The sequence below is a fragment of the Oncorhynchus kisutch genome, linkage group LG8 (genome assembly GCF_002021735.2).
Source record: "Oncorhynchus kisutch isolate 150728-3 linkage group LG8, Okis_V2, whole genome shotgun sequence".
Taxonomy (NCBI): domain Eukaryota; kingdom Metazoa; phylum Chordata; class Actinopteri; order Salmoniformes; family Salmonidae; genus Oncorhynchus; species Oncorhynchus kisutch.
The window spans coordinates 21,597,171-21,611,217 of record NC_034181.2 but is presented as its reverse complement, the minus strand read 5'-3'; the positions used below and the strand labels follow the sequence as shown (position 1 = coordinate 21,611,217).

General features: G+C 40.4%; 1 protein-coding gene across 2 annotated transcripts in view; it reads left to right on the top strand.

Moving 5' to 3' along the window:
- LOC109894926 (semaphorin-4C-like) overlaps positions 1-14,047 on the top strand; it is a 115,509-nt gene that overhangs the window by 69,557 nt on the left and 31,905 nt on the right. For both annotated transcript variants that reach the window (XM_031829803.1, XM_031829802.1), the window contains exon 2: positions 269-462. In XM_031829803.1, coding sequence (XP_031685663.1) covers positions 360-462 — 103 coding nt within the window. In that variant the 5' untranslated portion in view covers positions 269-359. The remainder of the gene's footprint in view (positions 1-268; positions 463-14,047) is intronic.

Genomic DNA, 14,047 nt, shown 5'->3' with positions numbered 1-14,047 from the left:
ATGAAGACGACTAGCTTGATTAAGCCTCCGCCATGTATATCTCACTAGGTCAGGGTATTTAAGTCTCCATATATCCACTAATTCCAATATATCTTTCACATTCATGATTTCCTTAAGTGCCTGAGGGTGATAGTTTGTAGTGTGATTTTCTTTCCATAGAGGTATTTAAAACCGTTTGTGAATGTCGTCCGGCTGCTCGGCTCGGGAGACATAGTGGTTGTTGTTCGTGACACTTTAACTGACTTTATTTTTTATCCGTCTTTGGCAGGCTGCCAGAGGCTGTTCCCACACTGTCTATCTCCACTGTCACTCAACATCAACCAGCGAATCAACGGCCTCGCTGAGACTCTATCGGAGCCATGGGTGAGGCTAAGGTCCTGATGTTGCTTCTTCTGATTGGTTGGGAGAAGTCGTTGAGTCTCAACTGGAACCCAATACCACGCAAGACCGTCAGATATCATGGTGAGTGTCTACCTGAAGTCAAACCCTATTCACACTATAGTGCACTGCCAGGGTCCATAGTAGGGTCCATAGTAGGGTCCATAGTAGAGGTCAACAGATTAATCGGAATGGCCGATTTAATTAGGGCCGATTTTAAGCTTTCATAATAATCGGAAATCAGTATTTTTGGACACCGATTTGGTGTCCAAGATATATTTATATTTTTTTACACCTTTATTTAACTAGGCAAGTTATTTAAGAACACATTCTTATTTTCAATGACGGCCTAGGAACGGTGGGTTAACTGCCTTGTTCAGGGGCAGAACGACAGATTTAGTTTTTGCAACCTTCCGGTTACTAGTCCAACGCTCTAACCACCTGCCTTACATTGCACTCCACAAGGAGCCTGCTTGGCAGGCTGACTACCTGTTACGTGAGGGCAGCAAGAATACAAGGTAAGGTGCTAGCTAGCATTAAACTTAGCAAAAACAATCAATCTTCACATAATCACTAGTTAACTACACATGGTTGATGATATTACTAGTTTATCTAGCGTGTCCTGCGTTTCATATAATCGATGCGGTGCCTGTTAATTTCTCATCGAATCACAGCCTACTTCGCCAAACGGGTGATGATTTAGCACTGCCGTTGCACCAAACCTAACCATAAATATCAATGACTTTCTTTAAAATCAATACACAAGTATATATTTTTAAACCTGCATATTTAGTTAATATTGCCTGCGAACATGAATTTCTTATTATTTGGGAAATTGTGTCACTTCTCTTGTGTTCCGTGCAAGCAGTCAGGGTATATGCAGCAGTTTGGGTCACCTGGCCCGTTGTGAACTGTGTGAAGTTCATTTATTCCTAACAAAGACCGTAATTAATTTGCCAGAATTGTACATAATTATGGCATAACATTGAAGGTTGTACAATGTAACAGCAATATTTAGACTTAGGGATGCCACCCGTTAGATAAAATACGGAACAGTTCCGTATTTCAATGAAAGTATAAATGTTTTGTTTTTAAAATTATAGTTTCCGGATTCTACCATATTGATGACCAAAGGCTTGTATTTCTGTGTGTTATTATGTTATAATTAAGTCTATGATTTGATATTTGATAGAGCAGTGAGTGAGCGATGGTAGGCAGCAGCAGGCTCGTAAGCATTCATTCAAACAGCACTTTCGTGCGTTTTGCCAGCAGCTCTTCGCAATGCTTCAAGCCTATCAAGTCCCGAGATTAGGCTGATGTAACCGATATGAAATGGCTAGCTAGTTAGCGGGGTGCGCGCTAATAGCGCTTCGATCGGTGATGTCACTCGCTTTGAGACTTGGTTGTTCCCCTTGCTCTGCAAGGGCTGCGGCTTTTGTGGAGCGATGGGTAACGATGCTTCGAGGGTGGCTGTTGTCAATGTGTTCCTGGTTCGAGCCCAGGTACGGGTGAGGAGAGGGACGGAAGCTATACTGTTACACTGGCAATACTAAAGTGCCTATAAGAACATCCAATAGTCAAAGGTATATGAAATACAAATGGTATAGAGAGAAATAGTCCTATAAATACTATAATAACTACAACCTAAAACTTCTTACCTGGGAATATTGAAAACTCATGTTAAAAGTAACCACCAACTTCATATGTTCTCATGTTCTGAGAAAGGAACTTAAACGTTAGCTTTTTTACAATGGCACATATTGCACTTTTACTTTCTTCTCCAACATTATTTGCATTATCTAAACCAAATTGAACATGTTTCATTATTTATTTGAGGCTAAATTGATTTTATTGATGTATTATATTAAGTAAGGGAACACCCCCCTGAAATGGACAAAAATGAATGGGAAGTCATTGGCACTATACGAAACATATACACGGTGTCCAATACCACTCAATTCGGCGTCGTTTCATTCAAAGTTGATCGCAAATGCCATATGGCAAATTCCAAGTGTAACACTCCAAAAATCCAACAGATGGCGAGTGCGCTCCACCGTGATTTTTCAAAAATATTTTTTCTAAAACTTATCACCCCCTTAAAAACTAAATTTTATGTTTTTTTAAACAAAATTTTACGAAATTATTTTGATTTTTTGGGTCAATTACACAATTACACAAAAAAATACTTGTCCATAGGGCATATGTTTTGTCCATTTGCAATATGATTTCATAGGAAGTCAAAAGTCATTTTTTGGGGGGGCCAAATGCCATAAGAAATGTCCAAATGCAATATGAAAGATTTGAAAGTGCCAAATCAGGATGTTCTGTCCATTTGCCATGTACGATCAATGGAAGTCGGTTTACAAACCCAAAAGTCAGTGAACCATGTCCAAAAGGCATTTATACTGCCAAAATGAATTTTAGGGTGAATTTAATCACTTCGGGTTGCTTCAGGAAGCTTAGAATCAACACAGATAGACCTCATAGTGGTCTGATGGATTGTCATCGAAGACAGGTTCATACGGCATTCATAACCCACATAGGCTTCAGGTTGAATTTAGGGGTGCAGGCAATGTATTCCTATGGGGAGAGAAGTCAGTGAAAACTGTTTGATGTAAACATCTTCTTTTAACCGTTAAGGGTTAATGCTATATGGTCAAGGTTAGGCTTGCACAGATCGGGAGGACATCAGGAACGTACCTGAGGTCGAATTGTGCTTCTCACCCTAACGGTTCTCTCACTGTCACCCAAAAGCAAATGACATTTAGGGCCGGGCTTCATTTTGGGCCTACTTTTTCTCATGGTCACTGTGCTTAGACCGAGCAAGCTACGGTCAAGCAGGGCATCTCGTTGAACTCGGCACAGCCTAGAGATTATGGCAATGCCATTGCAGGCTCTGTGTGTCTTTAAGCACCGCACTTTGTCACTCCATCCTTGCTGTGTGTGTGTGTGTGTGTGTGTATGTGTGTGTGTGTGAGAGAGCTTTTCTTTGACATCTGTTGGGAGAAATGACTGATTTACAGTTCATGAGGGTTGCCTAATAACACATATAAAGTTTTGAAAAGATCAGACCTTTTTAACCATTCGAAACAGCACCTATGACACCATTTTAAGGCACTTCCGGTTTACACAGGAAGCTGAAAGTGAACACATATCCTCCTTGGGGTAGGCACTTATAGAATATTGAGTTTTAAGTCTGAATGTTAAGAATGGACTTATTTACAGAGGGTTGAATGAGTGTGTTATTTCAGAAAATCACAGAAATCTCGCATAGCTCGGAAACACAATTCAAAAAGATTCGTCTGAATCTGCAACTGGATCTGTAACTTTTTTTTAAAAACACCTTTTTTTGAGCATCACCAATTTGACATTGTACGATTTATCTTAAATTACGCTAGATAAATGGATGGTTCTTTTTTTATTGACACCGTAGGTTAATTTACTTTGACGTGAAGTGGAAAAATTATTGCTCTATTTTAATTTTTGACCTTTAATCACAGAAAAATGGCCATAACTCACAAACCTTTGATGCTTAGACGCCATCTTGTTCGGGGCCAACTGCCCATTATGCCAAACCTATGCTCACCATGTTTCGTCTTCGAAATCTTTTCCGCTTAGGAGATTAGGCCACATCGTGATTGGTGATGTTTTGTTCATTTGCAATATGATTCCATTCGCCCTCTTGTGGGATTTACCGGGAGAGCGGAAAAATGACCAAAATTGAACATTTTATAAAACGGAAACCGAATGTCCGAGAGAGTTCGTTTATTGACTTCCTGGAAGGTCCAGCCCTGCTGCACGGCCCAACGCCGTCCGCGAATTTTAGAAACGTTGTCGGACGTCTAGTAAGGGACTGTACATTTGCAATGTGGACTTTCTCACTAACCATATGGCAAATGTCCCCTTAAGGTATGTTAAAATAAGTGTTAATTCAGTATGGTTGTAAATGTCATTATTACAAATCAATAAAAAAAATAGTCAGATTAATCGGTATCGGCATTTTTTTGGTCCTCCAATAATCGGTATCGGCGTAGAAAAATCATAATCGTCGACCTCTAGTCCCATGGGGGATCAGTATGAAAAATGGATGTGCTCACTACTCTTAAGCCAAAATCACATGGAGAGACCCCAGAGTAGCCAGTGTCAATTCACATACACTGTATATGCCAACGTTGTCATGAAAATCCATAATAAACAGTGGTGTTTGTTCGCTATGTAGCCCCCCAGCGTTACTGTTGTGAGTTCCTTATGAGAGCCAGTGCTAAACTGTTGTTGCTTTGCTAGCTCACAAGGATGTTATAGCTAATAAACCAGAGTTGCTTATAAACAACCGTCTCGTTCTTATACATAAACAGTATTCTCTATTGAAATCCGAGTCCTCTAGTTTTCCAGTTGTAGCCTGACTATGCTATATGCCTTTGATTGAAAGTATTTTCAAATATGTAGCCTATTTGACTGATAAACCTTAGCTTATAGCCCAATACATTTTAAACTACATCTTTAGTCTACTTAGCATAGGGAAGACATAACGGTTCCTCTAATTCCATTTCTACAAACGACCCACGCAATTGATTTGCTTTTACCAGATTGCTCTGTGTAGACGCAAGAAAAATAGCCTTGCTTTCCAATTTGACATGCTATGACGCCGTTGACGCTGTTTTCTCTCAAATGCCTTCTATTTCCAGCAAGCGCACACTAGTTCTCGCACTTAAAATATTTTGGCTGTTTTCATCTGTCTGTTTTAAGTCCAGCTGTCAATGAAAAACAATAGCAATTGTTAGAAGCGGATAAAATATCATTTCAGAAGAAGCCTCTTTCTCACTCATATAACACATAACCACCTCACACCTTTATTCTGTCCTTTCTTTTCCTTCACTTCCTTCTCTTTCTTCTCCTTTTTATCCCACTCCTCCATCCTTTCTTTTCCTTTTTATCCCACTCCTCCATCCTTTCTTTGCTTTCAGCCCTGATAAGAACCAAACTGCCTGTACTATTCTCACAAAGACATCACACTTCAGCTGTACTTATCAAGACTGCTATTATATAAAAGCAGCCTCTTTTCTTTCTGTCACACTCTTTCCACTCTCTCTCTCTCTCTCTCTCTCTCTCTCTCTCTTTATCCCCCTCTCCCCCACACTCCTTTTCCTGTCCCTGACTCTCAGCCGTCATTGTTAGTGTGAGAGGTGTGGATGGAAACACAATGGAAACCAATCGAAAAGCAGTCAATATCAGCGAGAGAGAGCATAAAGAGAGATAGAGAGCATAAAGAGAGAGAGAGCATAAAGAGAGAGAGAGAGAGAGCATAAAGAGAGAGAGAGCTTAAAGAGAGAATAGATTAGAAAGAGAGAAATAGAGAGAGAGTTAGAGAAAGAGAGAATAGATTAGAAAGAGAGAGAGAGAGTAGAGAAAGAGAGAATAGATTAGAAAGAGAGAGAGAGTTAGAGAAAGAGATAAATAGAGAGAGGGAGGGAGAGAGAGTAGAGAAAGAGAGAATAGATTAGAAAGAGAGAGAGAGTTAGAAAAAGAGAGGAGCAGATAGCCATAAAAGGAGAGGAAATATCTTCACAGGAGTAAGAGGAGCAACGCAGTGATAAAGAGAGAAAAGACAAACACACAGAGCATAACGTCTACAAAGTGTTTTATGTCACGGTGGAGCCGTCTCTGCACACTGTGTGTATGTGTGTGTGTGTGTGTGTGTGTGTGTGTGTGTGTGTGTGTGTGTGTGTGTGTGTGTGTGTGTGTGTGTGTGTGTGTGTGTGTGTGTGTGTGTGTGTGTGTGTGCGTGCGCGTGTGTGTGTGTGTGTGTGTTGTTTGGTGGTGGTGCGAGCAAGTGTAGGCCAATAAAGAGTGAGGCAGAACAAAGCAGAGAGGGGGAGAGAGAGTGAAGAACAAACACCATTGTAAATACAACCTATATTTGTGTTTATTCATTTTCCCTTTTGTACTTTAACTATTTGCACATCATTACAACACTGTATATAGACATAATATGACGTTTTAAATGTCTTTATTATTTTGGAACTGTTGTGAGTGTAATGTTAACTCTACATTTTTTATTGTTTATTTCACTTTTGTTTATTATCTATTTCACTTGCTTTGGCAATGTAAACATGTGTCCCCTGCCAGAAAAACCTTCAAATTGAATTGAATTGAGAGAGCTACCAGAGTGTGTATAATGCTTAGCCTAGCAGTCTGAGGGATTTAGTGCTCCCAGGCAGTTTGGGGTGGGTGGTGATGGGGGAGGGTTAGGGAGGGGGAGGTAGGGAGATGGGAGCAGAGATAATATTTGTTCCCTCTCCCCCCCATACCCCACCCAGGCCCAAGCCCTACTTCTATAATTATGTGTGGCTAAGTAATTTGGGATCTGAAGAGGAAAAAACACAGACATTTTTAACTGCTTCTTCCCTCTCTCTACTTCTTCTCTCACTCTCACTCTCTCCTCTCTTTCCTTCTCTTTCTTTTCCACTCTTCTCTCTTTCTCATTTATCTCTCACATACACTCCAATACACCTCCCTCGTTGCTCCCTGATTTGAGCACGCCTGACTGGAGTATCCATTAGCTGGTTATTTTCGAGCACTTAACGGACATAGACACAGCCCCGCTAGATGCTACTCATCCCAGCCTTTCTTGTGGCCCAGTCAGGAGCAGTTAAAATGGAGTTAGCCAAACCCCAATGACAGCCCTGTAAACCAGCTCTATACAAAGCACAGCATCTGTAGTCTGAGAGAGAGAGAGAGAGGGAGAGAGAGAGAGAGAGAGAGAGAGAGAGAGAGAGAGAGAGAGGGAGAGAGAGAGAGAGAGAGAGAGAGGGAGAGAGAGGGAGAGAGAGAGAGGGAGAGAGAGAGAGAGAGAGAGGGAGAGAGGGAGAGAGGGAGAGAGGGAGAGAGAGAGAGAGAGAGAGAGAGAGAGAGAGAGAGAGAGAGAGAGAGAGAGAGCCAAACCTTCCATAACAAAGAAAGGGAGGGAGGGAGGGAGGGAGGGAGGGAGGGAGGGAGGGAGGGAGGGAGGGAGGGAGGGAGGGAGGGAGGGAGGGAGGGAGGGAGGGAGGGAGGGAGGGAGGGAGGGAGGGCTGTTCATTTCTGATTGTTTATTTCATTTTTGTTTATTGTTTATTATATCTTTTGTTTATTGTTTATTTTATCTGCTTTGGCAATGTTAACATATGTTTCTCATGCCAATGAATCCCCTCTGAATGGAATTGAATTGAGAGAGGGAGAGGGGTGGGGGTTTGTTTGAAATGCCAGCATTTCAAACAACATGCGTTGATGCAGAGAATGAGACTAAAACTTTAAAGGAAAACCAATGCAAATGAGTGGCACGGATTGAATTATTGGCAGGTTTACATTGCCAAAGAAAGTGAAATAGATAATAAACAAAAGTGAAATCAACAATAAAAGTAAACAGTAAACATTACACTCACAAAAGTTTCAGAGGAATGGAGACATTTCAAATGTCATATTTTGTATATATACAGTGTTGTAATGATGTGCAAATAGTTAAAGTACAAAATGAGAAATAAATATGGGTTGTATTTACAATGGTGATTGTTCTTCACTGGTTACCCTTTTAATGTGGCAACAGGTCACAGATCTTGCTGCTGTGATGGCACACTGTGGTATTTCACACAATACATATGGGAGTTTATCAAAATTGGATTTGTTTTTGAAGTCTTTCTCTCTCTGCCCACCAATTACGGTAATGAGTGGTTGGGAGGGATGGAGGCAGGGATAGATGGATGGAGGTGAGGTGTGTGATTGGGGGAGAACAGACAGAGAGGACAGACAGTATTTTATTTTTTTTTCACTTTTGTTTATTATCTATTTCACTTGCTTTGTCAATGTAGACATATATGTTTCCCTTGCCAATAAAGTCATTTGAATGGAATTGAATCGAGAGAGGATCTCTCCATTCTCCACTATGTCCCTGGTTGAATGGAATTAAGATGGAGTATATGGCATGATCTAAAGTGGAGTATAGTCATTTTTTTATTTTTTTTATTTAACTAAGCAAGTCAGTTAAGAACAAATTCTTATTTACAATGACGGCCTACCAAAAGGAAAAAGGCTCCCTGCGGGGACGGGCTTGGGATTTAAAAAAAAAAACTATATAAATATAGGACAAACACACAACACTACATAAAAAGAGACCTAAAACAACAACATAGAAAGGCAGCAAGACATGACAACACAGCATGGTAGCAACATAACAACAGCATGGTAGCAACATAACAACAACATGGTAGCAACATAACAACAACATGGTAGCAACATAACAACAACATGGTAGCAACATAACAACAACATGGTAGCAACATAACAACAACATGGTAGCAACATAACAACAACACGGTAGCAACATAACAACAACATGGCAGTAACATAACAACAACATGGTAGCAACATAACAACAACATGGTAGCAACATAACAACAACATAGAAAGGCAGCAAGACATGACAACACAGCATGGTAGCAATATAACAACAACATGGTAGCAACATAACAACAACATGGTAGGAACAGAACATTATAGCAACACAAAACATGGTACAAACATTAGTGGGCACAGACAACAGCACAAAGGGCAAGAAGGCAACAATACATCACACAAAGCAGCCACAACTGTCAGTAAGAGTGTCCATGATTGAGTCTTTGAATGAAGAGATGGAGATAAAACTGTCCAGTTTGCAGCGACCTGAAAAGACGAGCGACCCAGGGATGTGTGTGCTTTGGGGACATTTAACAGAATGTTACTGGCAGAGCGGATGTTGTATGTGGAGGATGGGGGCTGCAGTAGGTATCTTAGATAGGGGGGAGTAACGCCTAAGCGAGTTTTATAAATACGCATCAACCAGTGGGTCTTGCGCTGGGTATACAGAGATGACCAGTTTACTGAAGACTATAGAGTGCAGTGATGTGTCCTATAAGGAGCATTGGTGGCAAATCAATGGCCTAAAGGTAAAGAACATCTAGCCGCTCGAGAGCACCCTTACTTGCCGATCTATACATTACGTCTCTGTATTCTAGTATGGGTAGGATGGTCATCTTTATCAGGGTTAGTTTGACAGCTGGGGTGAAAGAGAAGCAGTTATGATAGAGGAAACCAAGTCTAGATTTAACTTTAGCCTGCAGCTTTAATATGTGCTGCGAGAAGGACAGTGTACCATCTCGCCATTCTCCCAAGTACTTGTATGAGTTGACGATCTCAAGCTCTAAACCCTTAGAGGTAGTAATAACACCTGTGGGAAGAGGGTATTCGTCTTACCAAACCACATGACCTTTGTTTTGGAGGTGTTCAAAACAAGGTTAAGAATGCTTGTTGGAGACTAAGAAAGCTTTGTTGTAGAGCAGTGGTTCCCAAACTTGTTATAGTCCCGTACCCCTTCAAACATTCAACCTCCAGCTGCATACCCCCTCTAGCACCAGGGTCAGCGCACTCTCAAATGTTGTTTTTTGCCATCATTGTAAGCCTGCCACACACACTACATGATACATTTATTAAACATAAGAATGAGTGTGAGTTTTTGTCACAATCCGGCTCGTGGGAAGTGGCAAAGAACTCTTATAGGATCAGGGAACAAATAATAATATAATAATAATCAATAGTTTTGCTCTTTATTTAACCATCTTACATATAAAACCTTATTCGAATAACTCACCACAGGTTAATGAGAAGGGTGTGCTTGAAAGGATTTCTCATAACTCTGCAATGTTGGGTTGTATTGGAGAGAGTCTCAGTCTTAGATATTTTCCCGCACAGTCTGTGCTTGTACTTAGTTTTCATGCTTGTGAAGGCCGAGAATCCACTTTCACATAGGTACGTGGTTGCACAGGACATCAGTGTCTTAACAGTACAATTTGCCAAGGCAGGACACTGAGCGCAGCCCTATCCAGAAATCTGGCAGTGGCTTCTGATTGAGTTCAATTTTCACAGAACAGCTTGTTGCAATTTTGATGAGGCTCTCTTGTTTAGATATTTGTAAGTGGACTGGAGGCAGGGCATGAAAGGGATAACGAATCAAGTTGTTTGTGTCATCCGTTTTGGGGGAAAGTACCTGCGTAATTGCACATCCAACTCACTCAGGTGCTTCACTATATCACATTTGACATTGTCCGTAAGCTTGAGTTCATTTGCACACAAAAAATCATACAATGATGTACCTGTATTTATGAAATACCTGTATGTTGTCCTTGTTAATGTCCCGCATATTGAATATAGTTGCAGAGAGTCCCTTTAATCCTAGATTCAGATCATTCAGGTGAGAAAAAACATCACCCAGATAGGCCAGTCGTGTAAGAAACTCATCATCATGCAAGCTTTTGACTACATATGGACCATTAGTGGAATTCCCTTGAGAGAGTAACGGTTAATCTGATTGGATGTTAATTATTTGACTAGGCTACCTGTATTTGACATTGTGTTGTTATTTGCTGAACACTAGATGGTTTAGTTTTATTTTTGTAGTGAAATGAGGCTACTCAGGCGAGAACAAAACCTCACCCGAATGTATAGCCCCTTTGGAAAATATAAATGGACTGTTTGAATTATTATTATTTTTAAAATGTGAATCACATTTTTATTTGGCGTACCCCCGACGGCATTGCGTGTACCCCAGTTTGGGAATACCTGTTGTAGAGCATTTAACGGGGAGGCGTAAGCTAAGTGTAAGACAGTATCATCTGTATATAAATGGATGAGAGAGCTTGCTACTGCCTGAGCTATGTTGTTGATGTAAATTGAGAAGAGCGTTGGGCCTAGGATCGAGCCTTGGGGTACTCCCTTGGTGACAGGCAGTGGCCGAGACAGCAGAGTTTCTTACTTTTATACACTGCACTCTTTGAGAGAGGTAGTTAGCAAACCAGATCAAAGACCCCTCAGAGACACCAATACTCCTTAGCCAGCCCACAAGAATGTTAATAAAAATAACAGCACACTATTGCTTAGAATCAAGGGCAATGGTGACATCATTGAGGACCTTTGAGGTTGCAGTGACACATCCATAACCTGAGAGGAAACCAGATTGCATACCATAGAGAATACTATAGACATCAAGAAAGCCAGTCAGTTGATTAGTGACAAGTTTTTCCAACACTTTTGATAAACAGGGCTAAATATAAATAGTCATATTGTTCTGTAAACTGCTGGGGGCCCATCACAAAACAGTTATGATTATCATTAATCCATCCTTGAATAAACTGCTGGGGGCCCATCACAAAACAGTTATGATTATCATTAATCCATCCTTGAATAAACTGCTGGGGGCCCATCACAAAACAGTTATGATTATCATTAATCCATCCTTGAATAAACTGCTGGGGGCCCATCACAAAACAGTTATGATTATCATTAATCCATCCTTGAATAAACTGCTGGGGGCCCATCACAAAACAGTTATGATTATCATTAATCCATCCTTGAATAAACTGCTGGGGGCCCATCACAAAACAGTTATGATTATCATTAATCCATCCTTGAATAAACTGCTGGGGGCCCATCACAAAACAGTTATGATTATCATTAATCCATCCTTGAATAAACTGCTGGGGGCCCATCACAAAACAGTTATGATTATCATTAATCCATCCTTGAATAAACTGCTGGGGGCCCATCACAAAACAGTTATGATTATCATTAATCCATCCTTGAATAAACTGCTGGGGGCCCATCACAAAACAGTTATGATTATCATTAATCCATCCTTGAATAAACTGCTGGGGGCCCATCACAAAACAGTTATGATTATCATTAATCCATCCTTGAATAAACTGCTGGGGGCCCATCACAAAACAGTTATGATTATCATTAATCCATCCTTGAATAAACTGCTGGGGGCCCATCACAAAACAGTTATGATTATCATTAATCCATCCTTGAATAAACTGCTGGGGGCCCATCACAAAACAGTTATGATTATCATTAATCCATCCTTGAATAAACTGCTGGGGGCCCATCACAAAACAGTTATGATTATCATTAATCCACCCTTGAATAAACTGCTGGGGGCCCATCACAAAACAGTTATGATTATCATTAATCCATCCTTGAATAAACTGCTGGGGGCCCATCACAAAACAGTTATGATTATCATTAATCCATCCTTGAATAAACTGCTGGGGGCCCATCACAAAACAGTTATGATTATCATTAATCCATCCTTGCGCCATTCTCTCTCTCTGTCTTTCTCACTCATTGTCCCTCTCTCAATTCAATTCAAAGGGCTTTGTTGGCATGAGAAACATATGTTTACATTGCCAAAGCAAGGTGGCCAGGCAGCATGAAGTGGGCACTCTTAACCGTGGCACTCTTTTTCAGCGAGGTAATTTGTGGAATAAATCAACTTCATTTAATCGTCTTTATGTAGAATTGAACTGCAATCTCCCACTGCTTCAGTCCCTGCCCTGTTTCTGCTTTCATCACCCTCATATCTCCTCCTATCTCCCCTGGTCTTCCACTCGTCCTGTTGTTGTGTTAATCCAATTTTAGCATTTCCTCTCCATGTTTTCCCTTCTCCTCCCCCATATCTCCTAGTCCACTCTCACCATTCCCTCCCCTAATCTACAGCAATTACACAGCTCTTCCATCTCTCTCCATGTACTCATTGTCTCATGCCTTGACTTTCAATACAATCTCTGAAGTTCCTCTCATCTCCTGATGCAACAACTGGGTTTGTGTGTGTGTCCCCGTTAAACTACTGTTTGTCTGTGTATTTATCTCCATGTGGGTACCTGGGTTGTTCCACCAATTAGGTGCCTTTTGAGTAGTGTAACTTGGTCACCTAATTTTAACATTCTGTCATAAAGAGCGCATTTTCAACTGAATAAAACACATGTTTTCCCATCTAAAAAAAAGAATACTATAGTAAGTGCCTATTAAGTGCCAAATAAAGTAACAGGGTTGACCATAACAGGGTTGACGACTTCATCTTAAATCATCCATAAATTCTCCTGTGACAGAGGGAATGGAAGCTTGTTGTGTGCAACAGGGAAGGGCAATTGAATTCAAGCTTTCACATTTGCTTTATTGTTAAACATGTCTAGCCTGTCTATCTATGGGGAATAGGGTTGATGTGTTATGTGCAACCTGCTTAGTTATCCAACACAAAATGGCCAAAAGGAGTAAAAACCAGCTCCCCTGCTTTTACACTATGATTTACTATTAGATGTTCAATGTTTCTTTTGAAGACTAAAATAAAGGAATAGTTTCACCCTATTAAAACAAGAGTTCAATTCACATAACAGGGTTGCCCTTAAAATGAGGAACATGTTGTTGTGGTTTTTTTTTACCTTAAAGTGAATAATGATCTTCAAAAATGACATTGTCAACAAAATAACTAGGGCTTTACAATGATGGTGAAAACTTGGATAAATGTTGGTTTTAAGTGGGTTAAAATCTTCCTAGAAGTCACAGTGGAGGAACAGAGGGACGTGTCAAAATGCACAATCTTGGCACTTTAGCAAGATTTAAAAATACATTTAAAAAATGTATTTTATTTTCCATGTGGTTTATATTAAAGGACACTCTATTGAGTATAATAGGCTTTTAAAATTCTATTCAATATTAGTGCACAATTTCTACTTAAAATATCAAAGGGGTGCAAAATGCACTCATTTCACCTGCTTTTGACCAGGGTTTGTGTGTACAGTTTAGGTTTCCTTCTTTCTTGGTCTGA